The 22093-nt window shown below is 35.4% G+C and overlaps 1 protein-coding gene across 3 annotated transcripts in view; it reads left to right on the forward strand.

The window, feature by feature from the left end:
* The window catches only part of FAM135A (family with sequence similarity 135 member A), a 160786-nt gene that overhangs the window by 28258 nt on the left and 110435 nt on the right, over positions 1-22093 (forward strand). For all 3 annotated transcript variants that reach the window (XM_065911358.1, XM_065911357.1, XM_065911361.1), the window contains exon 4: positions 10700-10779. In XM_065911358.1, coding sequence (XP_065767430.1) covers positions 10700-10779 — 80 coding nt within the window. The remainder of the gene's footprint in view (positions 1-10699; positions 10780-22093) is intronic.

A 22093-nucleotide genomic window follows, 5' to 3' on the forward strand; every position in this document is an offset into this window, starting at 1 on the left:
AAAGTGTTACATGTTTTAACAGTCTTTTGAAAAGCAGGTGAGATGTTATCAATGTGTTTGCAGGTGTGTTTGGGATAGTCCATAATCAGCATAAAACAAGTACGGTAAACTGGGGTGTGAAAGTTGAAACAATGTTGATAGTAATACTGTTATTTTTTATTTTCTTTAGTATATAGGTTCTCATAAACCAGTTTAATTGCATATATGTAGCTACAGCTGCTTTTCCCATTCAGTCCTATACCATTTCCTTGTCATAAACTATATTACTGCAAGGTGAGTAATATATTATGATTTGGAAATAAAGAAGAACAAGGATATGGACTTAGAATTTGTTTTTCTTAAATTGTAGTAACATCGAAGATAGTGGAACTGAAATCCTCTTAGGAAAGGTTTGTGGAACCCTAGAAACTAGATTCCATACAACAGTCTTTAAATGCTCTGAACTAAGTAAATCTTAAATCCTTTCTATTTATGATTCTGAGGTGGTTAAACTAATGAGAAGTTTATAGTTTGATTTTAAAATGACTATCAGTCAAAAGAGAAAATTGCATGCTGATTTTTTTGGATTATTGACATTGATTACAACTTTGGAAAAGATAATCCCTTGCCTATAATGTCATGTATATGTTGTGTAAATTTCAAAAATTGGGAACTTCTGATTAAGTGGTACTGATTGGGACTCACAAGAAACCACCTCAAGTTTTCTTCAGCGCCTTCAAAAGTGTCTAAAGTTGTCTGTTTTTTCAGTAAGGTATAAGAACTGAGAATATTCTGTAAGAAGTTAATCAGTTTTTCATATTAGTGAATCAGCCACTCTGTAGTCAGAAAGTTAGTTTTCTCAAAAGCAGTTTGCATCAGTTAGACTATTTCTAAATATTTAGATTTCTCCCATTGTTGTGTCCTACCTCATTTTTGAAAAGTGATGCCATGGTATAGGTCTGCCATTTGTGGCCTGTGTGAAACAGGACGTCTGCATTCTTTGAAGAATCACAATGACAGAGTTGATAGTGATTGGGATCCCAAAAATTAGCCAGTACTGGCCTTGACTGACCTGTGTGTGAAGTATAAATAAACAGAAAAATCAAATTATGAACTATGAAAAAAAAATAGGGAAAACAGAGAAAAATAGTGTACTGTTAATGTTGTCAATTAGCTAGAAGGAAATCCTTCCATTAAAGGACAGTTTTTATTATGAGAAGTGTCTACACGAAAATCAAAGCATAAATGACTTTAATGCAATGCAAACAAACACCTGTGGGAGGAGAAACATGAAACTTCTGAGTTTGTGTACTCACAAATTCAAATTTAACGTGTTTCCATATTAGTGCAAATAATTAAATTATGAAACAGTTTACACAAAGATGAATTTATTTATGGGTCAAATATTACTTAACCCAGGGACTATCTGTATGGATTTTATGAGAGTTCCACCTGTAAACAACAAGATGTTCTCAAACAGGTAACCAACGAATTCAGCTCAGTAATAAACAAGAATAGATCTTTCCTGATCTTAATAAAACTTTTTGAGATAGCAAGTAAGCCCTTTATTTTCTTGACAAAATTAAAGGATAGATTTTATTTATTTTATTTTATTTTTTTTTAATTATTATTATTTTTTTTCCAGTGGGTTTTGTCATACATTGATATGAATCAGCCATAGAGTTACACGTATTCCCCATCCCAATCCCCCCTCCCACCTCCCTCTCCACCCGACTCCTCTGGGTCTTCCCAGTGCACCAGGCCCGAGCACTTGACTAGCATGTATATTATCTATGGTGAAACAGATCACCAGCCCAGGTGGGATGCATGAGTCAAAGGATAGATTTTAAATGTTAACATATTGGGGTAAAAAGTTTAGCTTTCTAAAATTAACGAGTTCTCTAGGTATCTAGTTTCAAAAAATTTTACCTAAAAAGAAATGTGAATCTACTCAAACTTTTTTCTTAAAATTACTCATGATCCTACAATAACACATTATCCCCTTCAGGAAAAATATAGTGACCACAGTATTCTGTCTTTAGTAACAGTAGGAAGATATTCTAAGAAAATATAGTGTCTTAGAAAATATACTCTTTATTTACTCTTTTTGACTATGTTACTTGTGATATGTTCTGAACAACAGCAGAGGGAGTAAAGATTTAGAACTCTAAGGAAGCTGTAATAAGGAATTGACTTTGAAACAGATTAAAATGATAAAATAAGTCAGATAATACATTTATTAAATTAAATGTTAGGGTTCTTTAAATTTTGCTCATTTTGAACAGATTAGTGAATTGGTTCTCCAGACTTATTAATAAAATATGAAAAAGGAGAATGATGGTAGGAGGAGTAATTGTTAAATTTGGCCTCTTACCTAAATGTAAATCAAAATTTTTAAAAATGTCTTTCTATAAAATCTTATACCTGTAAACTAATGTTTCTGAAAATTTTAATTGCTTCCTAATGAAATTAAAGTTTAAATGTGGTTATTGGAAAAAAAAAATAAGCAGGCTAACCAACATTAACATAGCAAGTGAAAGAACGGAAAACATCAGCAACATCAAAAACTGTAGAATGAGATGACAAATTCAAGCATTTAAAATTATCGTGGCCATAAAACTCAAAATAGTTTTAAGTTTTTCTGTTTAAAGGCAGACTTTTGGGTTTTAAATATCCCATGTTTTGAGAACAGATACCTACAGATTAAAAATTCTTACTTGATGAATTGAAGCTTTTATCATTATGAAGGGAAATGATTGGCGAAGGAAATGGCAACCCACTCCAGTATTCTTGCTTAGAGAATTCCATGGACAGAGGAGTCTGGTGGGAGTCCATGGGATCGCAAAGAGTCAGACCTGACTAAAACGACTTAGTGCATCATTATGAAAATACTTTTATATCCTAATAATGCTTTTTGCTTTTCACTTTGTTCTAATATTGATATTGTAACATCAGTTTTCTTTTGTTTAGCATTTACAAAGTGTACCTTTTACCATTCTTTTATTTTCAAACTTTCTCTGTCCTTGTATTTTAGCTTTGTCTGTTGTAAACAACATACAGTGGTATTTCCTTTTTCATTCTTTGGAACATTCTTTGTCTTTTAACTGGAACGTTTAGTCCACTTATAGTTAATGTGATTGTTGATAATGTTTGTTTTTCTATCCGTTATATTTTGTGCTTTTTATATTCCCTCTTATATTTTTTTCCCCATCTCTCTCTCTCTCTCTTTTTCATGTTCTGATTTCTGCAGAGATCTTCAGGTTTATTCTTTGAGAGAGATTTTCCTTTTCTTATGTCTGGCCCTTGGAAAATACCAATCTAGGACCACCTTTTGTTTCTTGAAGGAAAATTTTGAAACATATCAAAGTACAGTAAACACAGACAAACCAACTGTCTAGCCAGTAATTATCAAAATTTTTTCCTCTTTATTTTACCTCCTTATTTCTTTTTTCAATATCTCTAATGCAGGAAGGCTTTTGTTTTTGAAAATCTGCAAAGTCATTATGACACTTAAAGAAATTTTAAAAATAATTTTTTATCAAGTAAAACAGGGTTCTTGTTTCTTCAGTCATCTTATAAGTGTATTTTTATAATTTATGTTTGATTCAGTATCCCACCAAAATTTATAGGTTGCATTTGAATGTTAAGGTCTCTTAAATTGTTTTTTTTAATTTATAATTGTTCAGTTTAGGCTTAATTAAATTCTGATAGTTTTTGAGAAAAATTGTTCATAGGTGATGCTGTGTTTTTCCTGTTACATTACACCTGGGGGCATAAAATATCTCTTTTCATAAATTTGAGTAAGGTGTTGTCAACCTGATACATCCATTATGAAGTTCCACATCATTTAGTTGGTGGTACCTATTGATAACTTTTGTCCAGAGTCATTGTTTTATATTACTAAGGCCTACAAAATGATGATATTCTATTATTTCTTCTGCATTTATTGGCTGTAATTCTATGAAGAATTTTATCTCATTAGCTATTTGGTTACTTTGAAATACAGTTTATCCTGTAGAAAGAAAGGCATGGCAGATGTTTTGTTCCTTTCTTTATTTATTAGTTTTCAGAATATTGAGTTGTTGCCCTAGCATCTTTCAAATATTGTAAGTTTTTATTTAGTACAGGCATACCTTGGAGATATTGTGAGTTCAGTTCCAGATCATCACAATAACATGAATTTCACAATAAACACATTCCCAGGAATTTTTTTTATTTCCTGGAGCGTGTAAAAGTTGTTAAAAAATTAAATGTGCAATAGGATTTTGTCTAGAGAAACAATGCACATACCTTAATTTAAAAATATTTTATTGCTAAAAAATGCTAACCATCATGTGAGCCTTCAGTGAGTTGTAATCTTTTGGCTGGTAGTCTTGCCTTAGTATTGATGACTGCTGACTGATCAGGATGATGATAGCTCAAGGTTGACATGGTATTATGACAAAATAAGACAGTGAAGCGTGCCCCATTGGTTGACTCTTCCTTTCACCAACCATTTCTCTGTAGCATTTAGCAATATTTGATACCATTTTATCTGCAATAGAACTTCTTTCAGAATTGGAGTTAATCCTTTCAAACCCTATCCCTTCTTCATCAACTAAGCTTAATACTCTAAATCCTTTGTTGTCATTTCAACAGTCTTCACAGCATCTTCAGTAGATTCCATCTCAAAAAACCACTGCCTCTGCTCATCCATAAAAAGCAACTCCTCTTCCATTAAAGTTTTGTCATGAAATTGCAGTAATTTAGGCATATCTCAGGTTCCACTTCGAATTCTGGTTCTCTTGCTGTCTTAGCCACATCTGCATCTTAGTCTCTCCCCTGAAGTTTCAAACCCCTCAAAGTCATCTATGAAAATTGGAATTAGCTTCTTCCAAACTCCTTATTTTATTTTTTTAAACATTTATTTATTTGGCCTTACCGGGTCTCAGTTGCTACCCTCAGGATCTTTAGTTGCAGCATGTGGGATCTAATTCCCTGACCAGGTATCAAACTCTGGGCTCCCTGCATTGGGAGTGAGGAGTCTTAGCCACTGGCTCACCATGGAAGGCCCCAACTCCTATTTTAATGTTGATGTTTTGACCTCTTCTGTAAATCATGAATATTTTTAATGGCATCTAGAATGATGAATTCTTTCTGGGAGGTTTTCGATTTACTTTGCATGGATCCACCAGAGGAATTACTATCTCTGGAAGCTATAGCCTTATAGAATATATTTTTTAAATTGTAAGACTTAAATTGGAAATTACTCCTTGATCCGTAGGCTGCAGAATAGATGTTATGTTATCAGTAATGAAAGCAACTTTAATCTTGTTGTCTATCTCCATCAGAGCTGTTAGGGAACCAGGTACATTTTCAGTGAGTAGTAACATCTTGAAAGTCATCTTTTTTTCTGGGCAGTAGGTTTCAACAGTGTGCTTAAAATATTAAGTAAACTATGTTGTAAGCAGATGTTATGTCATCTATTCTTTGTTGTTTCATATATAGAGCCCCAGCAGAGATTTAGCTCTAGAACTTTCAGAATGATGAAAGAGCATTGACTTCAAGTTAAGTCACCAGCTGCATTAGCTCCTAACAAGAGAATCAGCCAGTTCTTTGACATTTTGAAGCCAGGCATTGACTTCTCCTCTCCAGCTATGAAACTTCTAGATAGCATTTTTTCCCAATAGAAGACTGTTTTGTCTGCATTGAAAATCTGCTGTTTAGAGTAGCCACTCTCATGAATTATCTTAGCTAGATCTCCTGGGTGACTTGCAGCTTCACCTTGCACTTCTATGTCATGGAGATGGCCTCTTTGCTTAAATGTCGGGAACCAGCCTCTGCTGGCTTCAAACTTCCCTTCTACAGCTTCCTTGCTTCACTCAGCCTTTGTAGAATTGAAGGTATTTAGGGCCTTGCTCTGGTTTTAGACTTTGGCATGAGGAAATGTATAGCTGGTTTCATCTTCTCCTTAGATCACTGAAACATTCTTCATGTCAGCAGTCAGGTTGTTTGCTTTCTTTTCATTCGTGTGTTCACTGGAGTAGCATTTGTAATTTCTGTCAGGGCTTTTCCTTTGAATCTACAGCTTGGTTGGCTGTTTGGCACAAGAGGCTGAGTTTTCTGCCTTGAATGTGCCTTCCTCACTAAGCTTAATTAATTCTAGCTTTTGATTTAAAGTGAGAAACAACCAGCTCTTCCTTTCACTTAGAAGCCATTGTAGAATTGTTAATTGGCCTAATTTCAATATTGTGTGACTTAACTGGGAAGCTTGGGGAGAGGGGGAGAGATGGGGGTACAGCCAGTTGGTAGAGCTCTCAAAACACACACAGTATTTGTGAGTTCAGTGTCTTTTTTTTTTTTTAATTCTCTGTTAAAAATTTTGGCCCAATTTTATTTATTTATTTCTACTTTTTGGCCACGTGGCACGGGGGGTCTTAGTTCCCCAAACAAAAATGGAATCTGTGGCCCTGCAGTGGAAGCAGTCTCCACCACTGGGCTGCCAGAGAAGTTTCAGCTCACTGCATAACATGATGGTTCCTGGCACCACAGAACAACAACAGGAGTAACATCAAAGTTCACTGATCACAGATCACCGTAACAAATGCAATAATAATGAAAAAGTTTGAAATACTGCCTGAATTATCAGAGCATGACACTGAGACACAAAGTGAGTGAATGCTATTGAGAAAATCATGTCGGTAGACACTTGACGCGTGGTTGCTACAAACCTTCAGCTTTTAAAAAATAAAATATTTGTGAATGTTGTTGTTCAGTCTCTCAGTCCTGTCTGACTCTTTGTGATCCCATGGACTGCCACATGCCAGGCTTCCCTGTCCATCACCAACTCCCAGAACTTACTCAAACTCATGTCCATCAAGTCAGCAATGCCATCCAACCATCTCATCCTCTGTCTTCCCCTTCTCCTCCCACCTTCAATCTTTCCCAGCATCAGGGTCCTTTCCAATGAGTCAGTTCTTCGCATCAGGAGGCCAAAGTATTTTTATCATACTTGATGGGTTATACTGCATCATGACTTCCTGATGTTCAGAGGGAGCCCTGTAGGTTGATTTCTGCAAACTTCTCATGGGATAATCCAAGCAGTGTTTGTCTCCTACTATTGCTAGTTGTTTCAGACTCTAGTGATATTCCCTGTTCTACATTTAGAATCAGCCAAGGGGCTCTAGTTCCTTTTAGTAGGAAATAGTGTTTAGAGATCATAATATATGTGTTAAAAGTACACATTTTTATTGAATCATTGTTTCTAGGCCTTCTCAGTTGACACAGAAAGTACACTTTTTTTAAAGAAAGATACTTCATAAATTTTTGCTATTTTCCTGTTCTAACTTTTGATTTTTTTAGCTTTATATTTCTATCTCTTTTCATTTACACTGAAAGTCTTGGTTCCTAATAACATAATTACTCATTGCTTTATTCATGTGTGTGTAGATATGTCTAAGATAATTTCAAAATAATGGTAGCAACATAGCCAGCAAGACTATTAATGTTGTTTGGAACCGCTTTGGGGTTTTCTTTTATTGTATATCCCATAAGGAACAGGCACTGAAAGTACTGTGTTTTAAAAATCACTTGAAAGTACTCTGTGAAATTGCAATTAAGTAGATACACATTAAGTTCAGTTATTTTAGGGTGGTTTAAGGGATTGCTTTTTAAAGTTAATGTATTTTGCTTTTTTATAAAAAGATATTATGATTCCAAAATAAAAACTCTGAAGTACGTTCATTGAAAAGGGCCTTATTTTCATCCCTTTTCCTTCTCTTCACCCCCATTTCCTCGTCTCCCCACCTATAAAAGCCATTTTATTTTTTATTAGTTTTGTGTATGTCCTTCTCCTTTTTTATTACTTTTTTTAAAAGGCAAAAAATACATAATCATATCCTTTATTTTCAAACAAAGATAGCATAATATACATATTCTATACTTGGGGCTTTTGTCTTTAAAAAATGTATCTTAGAGATCACTGCTTTGTAGTATATATAGATATGCTAAATATAGATACAGATATGCTAGTGGGACTAGGGGTAAAGAACCTGCCTGCCAGTGCAGGAGACATGAGGCATGGGTTTGATCCCTGGGTTGGGAAGATCCCCTGGAGGAGGGCATGCCAACCCACTCCAAGTATTCTTGCCTGGAGAATCGTTAGGACACAGGAGCCTGGCAGGCTATGGTCCACAGGGTCGCAGTCAGGCACAACTGAAGCAACTTAGCATGCACACACACATATATAGATGTATGTATATATGCATATAAGATTATGTTTTATAACTGTGTGGTACTGCACCATAGTTATTCAGCCAGTCCTTTATTGATAGACATTTTTTCTCGAGTTTTCTTGTGCAGTTTAATACTGCAGTGAATAGCCTTATGCTACCTCACTGAAAAGTTTTGCTAAAGTATCTTTGGGAGATAGTCTAACAAGTGTGATGCTAGGTCAAAGAGTAAATATGTGTGTTTTTGCTCTTTGTGGCTAAATTCCGTTCCACATGGGCTTGCATCCTTTTACCTCTCCAGCAGTGCAGAATTCCTTTTTGTCCAGACTGTCACCAACAGAGTATTTAGTCAAATAGTTGAATTTCCGTCAATGTGATAGGTGAGAAAAGATAGCTCATTATAGTTTTAATTTGTGGTTTTTAAAATTATAAGTAAGATTGAACATTTTTTCATGTATTTAAGAGACATTGGCATTTCTTTTTTGGTGAACCATTTATTAATATCTTTTACACACTTTTTTTAGGTTAATTGATCTTTTTCTCTGTTTTTAGATGCTCTTTATATATTAGGAATATAAGTCAGGCTTTTAAAAGTGAAAGTAAGATTTGTCTGAATGGATCAGCAGATGCATTCAGGACAGAAACAGCTTCATTGTGTTGCCTGCCTGACTGATTTTGATAATTCTATACTATTTTGTTACTTCTTCAATAATCTTATAAAGATACATTTTGATACTTTATTTGGCAGTTTCCCTTGTTTTTTAAGCAAGAAGTTCTAAATAAGCTAGCTCACCATGGCCCTTAAAAAGGATGTATTTTATCCTGTGTTTTAAAAATTTTGTTGCTTGATATTTTATGTAAAAAATAGTTAACATATGCACAGTCTTGAAAGTAGCTAACACACACAGTTGAAAGTTTTGCTCATTTTTGGGGATTTGTACCTTAAAGTACCATTAATTCTAATTTTAAAAATGTATTTGCAGTCATAATAGGCTGCTATTACAAATGCAAAAGGAACATCGTTTAAAATAATGTATGTAATTACTACTAGTGGTTTGTTTTCCTTGTGTTTCTAGTGCTTAGCCCAGTGGCTAACACGTTGGTGGGTCCTCTGTAAGTCGTGAATTAATGGTACATGTATATATTATATGTACACACGCACATTTAAGTTCAGGGAGTTTTAAATAAGATACTCTAATGGTATACGATAAAGGCAGTGTTGTTTAAATGTCTTTGAATGTAATGTGTACAAATCAATTATATTATAATTGTGGGTGTACACTTATAAGTAGGTCATAGTTCCTGTTTAGGAAGTTTAGTAAGGAGTTTAAAATGAAACATATCAGTTGTTTATTCTTAGCTTTTATATGGCATACCTGAATATTTCAAAATATCAGTGTTTGATTTACTCTTTAATTAAAATTAAAACTTTGCTATCTAATGCCAAGGTTCCTGCTTTTTCCACTTTGATTTTTGTTCTCAGTCATCTCATGTTTTCAGGGTGACCTCATCTTAATCTTAACTCAGCATCTATCTCTGTAGCATTTTGCCAGTTCTTTTTAGGGCCAAATTGTGATTTTAAAGGTTCTAAGTTTAATTGACCACTCTTTCTTTCACTCTTTAAATCTGTCATTGTCCATATATTCTCTCCAACACCATGGTTTCCTAGATATCATAGTAATAAATTTATGTATTTTAAATAATCTTTGTATTATTTACAGATTTATACTCCTGCCTAGGAAATCATTAAATAAAAATTAAAATTAAATATTCAACTCTCTAGTGTCCATCTAAACTCATCCCTGATTTATAATCATCATTTAGCTTTTAGTAACCCTTTGTGTATGTGTATGTGTGTTTGTATACATAGATACATATATCCTCCATTACATGCACAAACTTATAGTGTAATGATGTTAAAACAGAAGCATTTGTTTTTACCTCATAATTTTTTCTATTTAAACTGATTGTTAATGACTGGTAGATTTATATATATATATATATATATATATATATAATCTTATGCAAGTACATAAACTAAACAGAATAGCACTGACCTTGAATAAAACTGAATTCTTTCAACATAATACATGTCTTATGGTATGAAACCAATTTTTAAAGCTGTTTGCTATTAATCCTGTGTTTTCTCAAAATTGTGCTTAAGAATATTTTTATTGTCTTTTAAATGAAAAAATAAATAAACCAGATTAAGCAGTGAAAGCCTTAGAATCCTTAGTAAACTCCTGCTATTGTTATGACATTCTCTCATTTAAAGTAAGAATGTTTCTGTCTTTACATATGTCTGTTTCTCTTTGGGTTATATGCAATGCAGTTGTAATCTTTGATCTGTATGTGGATCTGGTACACTGTTTTCCACCAATAGTAAATACTATGGGAGACTGATAAAGCAGACGAACTTTATTTTTTAATACATATAGATATATAGAAATAGGGGCATTGCATATTTTTTAAATGTTTCGAAGTGACTTCTTTTGTCTCTTTTGCTTTAGTTTTTATCAGATTCGTGCATCTATGAAAATTCCACCAAGAGTTCCACACAGAGTAGAAGCTAGTTTGCTACATGCAGCAGGTAAGCCAAGGAATATTCTCAATTAAAAAAAAAACAATGAAGCAAGATTATAATGACCAATAATGGCTTTTCATAATTATTTTTATCTTTTAATTATGAACACAAGATGCCAAAGAGCATCATTCTCATACTTTATATAAGAAATATATTTGAGGTCTCAGTAAAACAGGCTTGATTATATATTCCTTGTCTCCATCTTAGGTTTCTTAGGATGAGCAAGAAAAGTATTTGAAATTTCCATGAAAACAAACATAAGTAAGGGTGATATCAATTATATCATGTAATATGTACTTTTAACAAATGCATAGTGAATGTGAATACATAATTTGACATATGATCACAAAGCTGTTTTATGATAAAGTTTTATAGTATGTGTTTTGAGTTTATTTTTTCACCTACTTTTTTTTTACTTGATTAATGAGAAAAAAAAGGGTCAGAAAGTATAAAATAGACATGTTGTAACAGCTCTTTTATTTACTCATATTCTAAGGAGACACTCTAGCATTAAAGGATTTGAACCAAAACTAGTGGTCCGGATGTAATCATTGTTCATTTTTTTTTAGCTTTCTTGATACAGTATATTCTGTTAAGCAGTTAGAAAATACAATGATGAATGAAACATAATAGAGAGTTTTCATTTCTAATATGAACAAATAGTTTTTAATGCATCACAAAACATTAAAAAACACCTAATATAAAGCTAGCTCAGTGAAGCTGTGAGCCATTATGTGTAGGGCCACCCAAGACAGATAGGTCATGGTGGAGAGTTTGAACAAAACACAGCCCACTGGAGAAGAGAATGGCACACCACTTCAGTATTTTTGCCTCGAGAACACCATGGACAGGGTGAAAAGGGAAAAATATGAAAGATGAGCCCCCCAGGTTGGTAGGTATCCAGTATGCTACTGCAGAAGAACAGAAGAATAGCTCCAGAAAGAATGAAGAGGCTGGGCCAAAGCGGAAATGATGCTCAATTGTGGGGGTGCAGAATTAGAAAGTCAAGAGTTACCTAGAGTAATAGGCGGGTATGGCCTTCAAAATGAAGTAGGGCAAAGGCTAACAGAGTTTTGCCAGGAGAGCATACTGGTCATAGCAGACACCCTCTTCCAGCAACTTAAGAGACTACTCTATACATGGACATCATCAGATGGTCAATAGCAAAATCAGATTGATTAGTTCTTTGCAGTGAAAGATGGACAAGTTCTATACAGTCAGAAAAAATAAGACCTGGAGCTGACTGTGGCTCAGATCATGAACTTACTGCCAAATTTAGGCCTAAATTGAAGAAAGTAGAGAAAACCACTTGCCCATTCAGGTATGACCTAAATCAAATTCCTTATGAGTTTACAGTGAAAGTGACAGATAGATTCAAGGGATTAAATCTGGTAGACAGGCTGCTTGAAGAACTATGGACAACGATTCGTAGCATTGTACCAGAAGCAGTCGCCAAAACCATCCCCAAGAAAAAGAAATGCAAGAAGGCAAATGATTGTCTGAAGAGGGCTTACAAATAGCTGAGAAAAGAAGAGAAGTGAAAGGGAAAGATATATCCAACTGAGTGCAAGCTTCCAGAGGATAACAAGTGGAGATGAGAAAGCCTTAAGTGAACAACGTGATGAAATAGAGGAAAACAATAGAATGGGAAAGACTGGAGATCTCTTGAAGAAAATCAGAGATACCAAGGGAACATTTCATGCAAAGATGGGCACAATAAAGGTCAGAAATGGCAGGGACCTAACAGAAACAGAAGAGATTGAGAACACGTGGCAAGAATATACAGAAGAGCTAAAACAGAAAAATCTTAATAACCCCGTGCAGTCAGTCATGATGGTGCAGTCAGTCACCTAGAACCAGACATCCTGGAATGTGAAGTCAAGAGGGCCTTAGGAAGCATGACTATGAACAAAGCTAGTGAAAGTGATGGAATTCCAGCTGAGCTCTTTTAAATCCTAAAAGATGATGCTGTGAAAGTACTGCACTTAATAGGCCAGCAAATTTGGAAAACTCAACAGTAGCCACAGCACTGGGAAAAGTCAGTTTTCATTCCAATCCCAAAGAAAGGCAATGCCAGAGAATGTTCAAACTACTGCACAATTGTGCTCATTTCACATGCTAGCAAGGTAATGCTGAAAATCCTTCAAGCTAGGCTTCAGCAGTTAGTGAACCAAGAACTTTTAGATGTACAAGCTGAATTTTAAAAAGGTAGAGGAACCCGAGATCAAATTGCCAGCATCTCTTGGCTCACACACACACACAAAACAAGAGAATTCTGGAAAAATGTCTACTTCTGCTTCATTGACTACACTAAAGTCTTTGTGTAGATTATAACAAACTGTGGAAAATTCTTAAAGAGATGGTATTACCAGACTACTTTACCTGTCTCCTAAGAAACCTGTATGAAGGTCAAGAAGGAACAGTTAAAACTGGACATGGAACAATGGACTGGTTCAAAATTGGGAAAGGAGTATGTCAAGCCTGTATATTGTCACCTTGCTTATTTAACTTCTGTGCAAAATACATCATGTGAAATGCTGGGCTGGATGAATCCCAAGCTGGAATCAAGATTGCCGGGAGAAATATCAACAACTTCAGATATACAGATGATGCCACTCTAATGGCAGAAAGTGAAGAGGAACAAAAGAGCCTCTTGATGAGGGTGAAAGAGAGTGAAAAAGCTGGCTTAAAACTCAGCATTCAAAAAATTAAGATCATGGCATCCAGTCCCATCACCTCATGGCAAATAAACAGGGGAAAAGTGTAAACAATGGCAGATTTTATTTTCTTGGGCTCCCAAAATACTGCAGATGGCGACTGTAGCCATGAAATTAAAAGATAATTGCTCCTGGAAGTAAAGGTATGACCAACCTAGACAGCATATTAAAAAGCAGAGACAACATCACTCATTATCAGGGAAATGCAAATCAAAACCACAATGAGGTACCATTACACGCCAGTCAGGATGGCTGCTATCCAAAAGTCTACAAGCAATAAATGCTGGAGAGGGTGTGGAGAAAAGGGAACCCTCTTACACTGTTGGTGGGGATGCAAACTAGTACAGCCACTATGGAGAACAGTGTGGAGATTCCTTAAAAAACTGGAAATAGAACTGCCATATGACCCAGCAATTCCACTTCTAGGCACACACACCGAGGAAACCAAATCTGAAAGAGACACATGCACCCCAATGTTCATCGCAGCACTGTTTATAATAGCCAGGACATGGAAGCAACCTAGATGTCCATCAGCAGATGAATGGATAAGGAAGCTGTGGTACATATACACCATGGAATATTACTCAGCCGTTAAAAAGAATTCATTTGAATCAGTTCTAATGAGCTGGATGAAACTGGAGCCCATTATACAGAGTGAAGTAAGCCAGAACGATAAAGACCTTTACAGGATACGAACACATATATATGGAATTTAGAAAGATGGTAATGATAACCCTATATGCAAAACAGAAAAAGAGACACAGATGTACAGAACAGACTTTTGGTCTCTGTGGGAGAAGGCAAGGGTGGGATGTTTCGAGAGAACAGCATCGAAACATGTATATTATCTAGGGTGAAACAGATCACCAGCCCAGGTGGGATGCATGAGACAAGTGCTCAGGGCTGGTGCACTGGGAAGACCCAGAGGGATCGGGTAGAGAGGGAGGTTGGGGGGGGCGGGGATCGGGATGGGGAATACATGTAACTCCATGGCTGATTCATGTCAATGTATGACAAAACTCACTACAATGTTGTAAAGTAATTAGCCTCCAACTAATAAAAATAAATGGAAAAAGAAAAAAAAAAAAGCAGAGACGTTACTTTGCCAACAAAGGTCCATCTAGTTAAAGCTATGGTTTTTCCAGTAGTCATGTATGGATGTGAGAGCTGGACAGTAAAGATGGCTGAGGGCTGAGGAATTGATGCTTTCCAATTGTGGTGTTAGAGAAGACTTGAGAGTCCCTTGGAAAGCAAGGAAATCAAGCCAGTCAATCCTAAAGGAAATCAACCCTGAATATTCATTCGAAGGACTGATGCTAAAGCTCTAGTACTTTGGCCACCTGATGTGAAGAGCTGACTCATTTGAAAAGACCATGATGCTGGGAAAGATTGTGGGCAGGAGGTGAAGAGGGTAACAGGATGAGATGATTGGATGACTTCACTAACTCAATGGCCATGACTTGGGCACACTCCAGGAGATAATGAAGACAGAGAAATCTGGTGTGCTGCAGTATGTGGGTTGCAAAGAGTCAGACAATTACTGACTGAACAACAACAGCGTAAAGCTGTATTGAGCACAATTTAGTTCATTTTTGAAATTTAAAAATATATTCTGGCAATCTGATGTGCTGAAGGTTATCTTTCTTAGCATACTGTGGATACTAAAATGCTGGTTCATGTTAAAAGTTTAATGTATTTTACATGATGAAGAGTTTATATGTTTTTGAAGACTGTCAAAATGCTCATATTGCTTATGACCAAAAAGATGTATATTTCTTTTAAAAAGAAAAAATAAATTTTCTTCTTGGCCTTTTGTACATGTTCAGTTCAGTTCAGTCGCTCAGTCTTGTCCGACTCTTTGCAACCCCATGAATCGTAGCACACCAGGCCTCCCTGTCTGTCACCAACTCCCGGAGCCTACTCAAACTCATGTCCATCGAGTCGGTGATGCCATCCAGCCATCTCATCCTCTGTCGTCCCCTTCTCCTCCTGCCCCCAATCCCTCCCAGCATCAGGGTCTTTTCCAATGAGTTACCTCTTCGCATGAGGTGGCCAAAGTACTGGAGTTTCAGCTTCAGCATCTGTCCTTCCAATGAACACCCAGGACTGATCTCCTTTAGCATGGACTGTGTGGATCTCCTTGCAGTTCAATTCTTTGGCGCTCAGCTTTCTTCACAGTCCAACTCTCACATCCAAACATGACCGCTGGAAAAACCATAGACGGACCTTTGTTGGCAAAGTAATGTCTCTGCTTTTTAATATGCTATCTAAGTTGGTCATAACTTTCCTTCCAAGGAGTAAGCCTCTTTTAATTTCATGGCTGCAGTCACCATCTGCAGTGATTTTGGAGACACAAAAAAATAAAGTCTGACACTGTTTCTGCTCTCTCCCCATCTATTTCCCATGAAGTGATGGGACCAGATGCCATGACCTTAGCTTTCTGAATGTTGAACTTTACATGTTAATGTATATATTTATTGTCAGTAGGTCTTTTGTAAGTCTGCTTTCTAGGAAACAGAGGTTAAAGCAACTAGTGTTATAAGATGGATTGATCCTCCCTTTTTGAAGTTCCTTAATCTAGTAAACTAAATGTCTTGCTCTGTTGTATTTCTTAACATTGTCTGTTGAAAAAAAAAGCTAGAAAGACTTCTTTTTTCTGGACTTTTTATTTGCTTATTTTTTCAGCTTTATCAAGGAATAATTAACAAACATAATTTTATATATTAAAAATGTACAACATGGTTTGTTTTATATATATATACATATATACACTATATAAGTCATATAAATATGTGATTTGTTATACAGATACAGTGTGAAAAAATTACCATAATCTAGATAATTAGCACATCTATCACCTCACATAGTTTTTTTGTGTGTTTGTGGTAAAGAAGGCTTAAGATTATTCTTAACAAATTTTAAGTATACAGTACTTTCTTACTACCTATAGTCACAATGCTGTGCTTGAGATCCTCAGAACTTATTTTTCTTATAACTAAAAGTTTGTACCCTTTGAACTACACCTTACAATTTCTCTCATACCCCAGCCCCTGGCAACCACCATTTGGTTGTCTGTCTCTATGAAATTCACTTTTTTTTTAAGTTAGCTGTGCTGGGTCTTAGTTGTCACGTGCAGGGTCTAGTTCTCTTAACAGGGATTGAACTCAAACTCTCTGCTTGGGAATGAGGAGTTTAACCACTGGATCTTCAGGAAAAGTCCCCAAAATTGATTTTGTTTTGTTTCCACATGTAAGTGATAACATCCAATATCTGTCTTTTCTCTGTCTGACTTATTTTGTATAGCATAATGCCCTCCAGCTTCATCCATATTGCTGCAGATGACAGGATTTCCATCTTTTTATGGCTGAACAATATCCATTGTGAATATATACACTGCATTTTCTTTATCTATTCATCCACTGACAGACACTTGGGTTATTTCCATATCTTGGCAGTTGTGGATAACGCTGCAATGAAAATGTGCTTGCAAAACTTTCTTTGAGATACTGATTTCATTTCTTCCAAATATATATCTGGGAGTGGGATTGCTGGATCCTGTGCAAATTCTGTTTTTAATATTTTGTGGATCCTCCATACTGTTTTTTATAGTAACTGCACCAATTCACATTTCCCACCAACACTGCACACAAGTGTTCTCTTTTCACATTCTAACATCTCTTTTCACATCATAACATTTGTTATCTCTGGACTTGTTTTTTAAATAACCAGTCTAACAAGTGTGAAGAGATAGCTCTTTATGCTTTTGATTTATATTTCCCTGAAAATCAATAATTTGTGATGATTAGTGGTGTTGAGCACTATTTTATGTACCCGTTGGCCATTTGTATGTCTTTCTTTTTAGTGTTTCTACTTACCTATTCATTTATTTGGTTAGTGGCGTGCAGGATCTTCAATCTTCCTTGCGGCATGTGGGATCTTTTAATTGCACGGTGTGAACTCTTAGTTGTGGAATGTAGGATCTAGTTCCCTGACCAGGGGTCAAACTTGGCCCCCCTCCATTAGGAGCATGACTCCATTAGGAGTCTTAGCCACTGGATCACCAGGGCTTTATGGATTCTTTGGGGAAAAATGTCTATTCATTTCTTCTGCCCATTTTAAAGTCAGATTTTTTGTTTTTGCTAGTCAGTTGCTTGGTTCTTTATAGATTTTTAATGTTATCCCCTATCAGTTGTATGATTGGCAGATATTTTATTCCATTCAGTAGGTTGCTTTTTCTTTTGTTGGTGGTGTCTTCCACTGTGCAGAAGCCTTGTAGTTTTATGTAATCCCACCTGTCTGTTGCCTTTGCTTTGGTGTCAAACATAAATATTACACAAGACCAAGGTAAAGGAGCTTTCTCCCTATGTTTTCTTCTAGAAGTTTGTGGTTTCAGGTCTTAAAATTTAAGTCTAATCCATTTTGAGTTAATTTTTCTGAGTAATATATAATAGGAGTCCAGTTTTATTCTTTTGCATGTGTATATCCAGTTTTCCCAGCATGATTTATTGAAGGGACTTTCTTTTTCTTATTATGTGTTCTTGGCACCCTGTCAGTTATTAGTTGATCATATGTGTGTGGGCTGATTTCTGGGCTCTCTTTTTTCCTTCCATTGATCTATGTGCCTGTTTTCATACTACTACCATACTATTTTGGTTACTATAGCCATGCAGTATAGTTTGAAATTAAGAAGTGTGATGCCTCCAGCTTTGTTCTTTTGCTCTTAAGATTGCTTTGGCTATTCAGGGACTTTTGTGGTCTAATACAAATTTTAGGATAATTTTTTCTATTTCTATGAAAAATGCCATTGGAATTTTGATAGCGATTTTATTGAATTTGTAGATCACTTCAGGTAATATAGATATTTTAGCAATATTAATTCTTCCAATCTAAGAACATAGGTTTTCTTTCCATTTATTTCTGTTTTCTTCAGTTTCTTTCCTCAGTATCTTACAGTTTTTAATGTACAGGTATTTCATCTCCTTTGGTTAAATTTATACCTAAGTATTTTATTGCTTTTGATGCTAGTGTAAGTGAGATTTTTCAAGTAGTTCATTGTTAATGTATAGAAATGCAATTGGTTTTTGTATGTTGATTTTGTGTCCTGCAACTTTACCAAATTCATGGATTAGTTCTAACAGCTTTTTGGTGGAATCTTTAGGGTTTTCTGTGTATAAGATCATGTCATCTGTACAGACACTTTTATTTCTTCCTTTCCTATTTGGATACATTTAATTTCCTTTTTGTGTGTGTGTGTGGCTAGGACTTCCAGTACTATATCAGAAAGGAGTGATGAAAGTGAGCATCCTTGTCTTGTTCCTTAGTTGAAAGGAGCACTTTCAACTTTTTACCATTAAGGATGATAGCTGTGGGCTTGTCATAAATGGCCTTTATTATATTGAGATACATTCCTTCTGTACCTAATTGACTGAGTTTTTGTCATGCAAGTATGTTGAATGTTGTCAAATTATTTTTCTGCATCTTTTGAGATGATTATATGACTGTTATCCTTCATTTATCATCATTTTCTTAATGTGGTATATGTTTATTGATTTGCATATGTCAAACCATCCATGCTTCCCAGGGATAAATCCCACTGATTATAGTGTATGATCCTTTTAATATGCTCTTGAATTTGGTTTGTTAGATATTGGTTGGTCAAAATTTCCTTTCATTTTTAAAGTAAAAATAAAAGGCACATTTTTCATTTTCACAGAGAATATTTTTTGTTTATTGAACAATGTATTCACCATTTTGTTCCACTACCTTCTGCCAATTTTCAAGCAATTTCGTAATCCATCTTTGCAAAACTTTTTATCTCTTTGAGCAAAGAACTGTTCCAAGTGCCTTTTACAGTCTTCCAGGGAATTGAATTTTTTTTCCATTAAGAGAATATCATAAAAACCACAATTAATGAACATTCAAAGTGCAAGGTCTGGTGATTATGGCAGATGAATCAGAACTTCCCAGCCAAGCTGTAACAGGTTATTAAAGAAATATGTATCGTTGCATTACCTTGATGGAAGAGTATGTGTTTTCTCTTAACTGATTCTGGATGCTTTCATTAAGTGCTACTACCTTCAGTTGGTCTAATTAGGAGCAGTATTTTTTGGAATCAATTACTTGGATGAAGACCAGCCTTTGGTATGGTTGGTGATGGTTCATTTTGCTTGCCCCATAATCTCTTCTTCCCAGATTATTGTACAGTATCCACTTTTCATCACCATCATAATTTGTTTTAAAAATGGAACATTTTCATTACATTTAAGTAGAGAATCTCGTGCAGAAATACCATCAAGAAGGTTTTTTCTGTTTAACTTAAGTAGAACCAAAACATCAAAGTGACTAACATAACTGAGCTGGTGCAAATGACTTTCATTGCTTGATTTGGATATTTTGAGTATGTTGGCTGTGGTATAACATTAATTTGTTCTCAGTTAGTGGCTCGAAATGATCACTATCAATTTCTGCTGCTCTAACCTATGGTGGGGCATTGTCCAGCAAGAAATCTCCAGCACGAGCTTTGCAAACCATTTTTGACACATTTGATCAGTCACAGTACCTTTTCCATACACTGCACAAATCTTTTTTGCATTTCAGTTATATTTATACCTTTCTTGAAATAAGCATAATATGGCACACATGTTGCTTTTTTCTTCCATCTTCAGTATTAAAATAACTATACAAAAATTCACCGATTTTGTGTTTTTTTCCCGCATTCTTTTTTTAATTTTTTTATTGAAGGATGATTGATTTCCAGAATTTGCTGTTTTCTATCAAACCTCAACATGAATCGGCCATAGGTATATATATAGCCCAACCCTTTTGAACCTTGCTCCCATCTCCCTCCCCATCCCACCCCTCTAGGTTGATACAGAGCCCCTGTTTGAGTTTCCTGAGCCATACAGCAAATTCCTGTTGGCTATCTATTTTACATATGTTAATGTAAGTTTCTATGTTACTGTTTCCATATATTTCACCCTCTCCTCTCCTCTCCCCATGTCCATAAGTCTATTCTCTATGTCTGTTTCTCCATTGCTGTCCTGTAAATAAATTCTTCAGAACTGTTTTTCTAGATTCCATAGATGTGTGTTAGAATACAATATTTATCTTTCTCTTTCTGACTGACTTCACTCTGACTCACTTCACCTCATCAGAACTGACTCAAATGCATTACTTTTTATGGCTGAGTAATACTCCATTGTGCATATATACCACAACTTCTTTATCCATTCATCTGTTGATAGGCATCTAAATTGCTTCTACGTTCTAGCTATTGTCAATAGTGCTGCAATGAACAATGGGATACATGTGTCTTATTCAACCCTGGTTTCCTCAGGATATATGCCTAGGAGTGGGATTGTTGAGTCATATGGTAGTTTTACTCCTAGTTTTTTAAGGATTCTACATGCCGTCTTCCATAGTGGCTGTATCAATTTACACTCCCACCAACAGTGTAATAGGGTTCCCTTCTTTCCACACCCTCCACAGTATTTATTATTTTTAGACTTTTTGATGATGGCCATTCTGACTGGTGTGAGGTGATATCTCATTGTAGTTTTGATTTGCATTTCTCTAATAATGAGGAATGTTGAGCATCTTTTCATGTGCTTGTTAGTCATCTGCATGTCTTTTTTGGAGAAATGTCTGTTTAGGTCTCTTTCCCACGTTTTGATTGGGTTGTTTGTTTTACTGGTATTGGGTTGTATGAGCTGCTTGTATATTTTGGAAACTAATCCTTTGTCAGTTGTTTCACTTGCTATTATTTTCTCCCATTCTGAGGGTTGTATTTTCACCTTGCTTATAGTTTCCTTTGCTATGCAAAAGTTTTTAAGTTTAATCAGGTCCCACTTGTTTACTTTTGTTTTTATTTTCATTACTCTAGGAGGTGGGTCATAGAAGATCTGCTTTGATTTATGTCATCAAGAGTTCTGCCTATGTTTTCCTGTAAGATTTTTATAGTTTCTGGTCTTAAATTTAGTTCTTTAATCCATTTTGAGGTTAGCATTGTGTGTGGTGTTAGGAAGTGTTCTAATTTCAGTCATTTTACATGTAGCTGTGCCATTTTCCTAGCACCACTTACAGAAGAGGCTGTTTTTGCCCCATTGTATATTCTTGCCTCCTTTGTCAAAAATAAGGTATCCATAGGTGCATGGGCTTATTTCTGGACTTCCTGTCTTGTTCCATTGGTCTATATTTCTGTTTTTGTGCCAGTACCATACTGTCTTGATGACTGTAGCTTTGTAGTATAATCTGAAGTCAGGAAGGTTGATTCCTCCAGCTCCATTCTTCTTTCTCAAGACTGCTTTGGTTATTAGGGGTCTTTTGTGTTTCCATATTAATTGTGAAATTTTTGTTCTACTTCTGTGAAAAATGTCATTGGTGATTTGATAGGGATCACATTGAATCTGTAGATTGCATTTAGTAGCATAGTCATTTTCACAATATTGATTCTTCCTATCCAGGAACATGGAATGTCTCTCCATCTGTTTATATCGTCTTTGAATTTCTTTCATCAGTGTCTTATACTTTTCAATGTACAGTTCTTTTGTCTCCTTAGGTAAGCTTATTCCTAGATATTTAATTGTTTTTGTTGTAATGGTGAA

The sequence above is a fragment of the Muntiacus reevesi genome, chromosome 19 (genome assembly GCF_963930625.1).
Source record: "Muntiacus reevesi chromosome 19, mMunRee1.1, whole genome shotgun sequence".
Classification (NCBI taxonomy): Eukaryota; Metazoa; Chordata; class Mammalia; order Artiodactyla; family Cervidae; genus Muntiacus; species Muntiacus reevesi.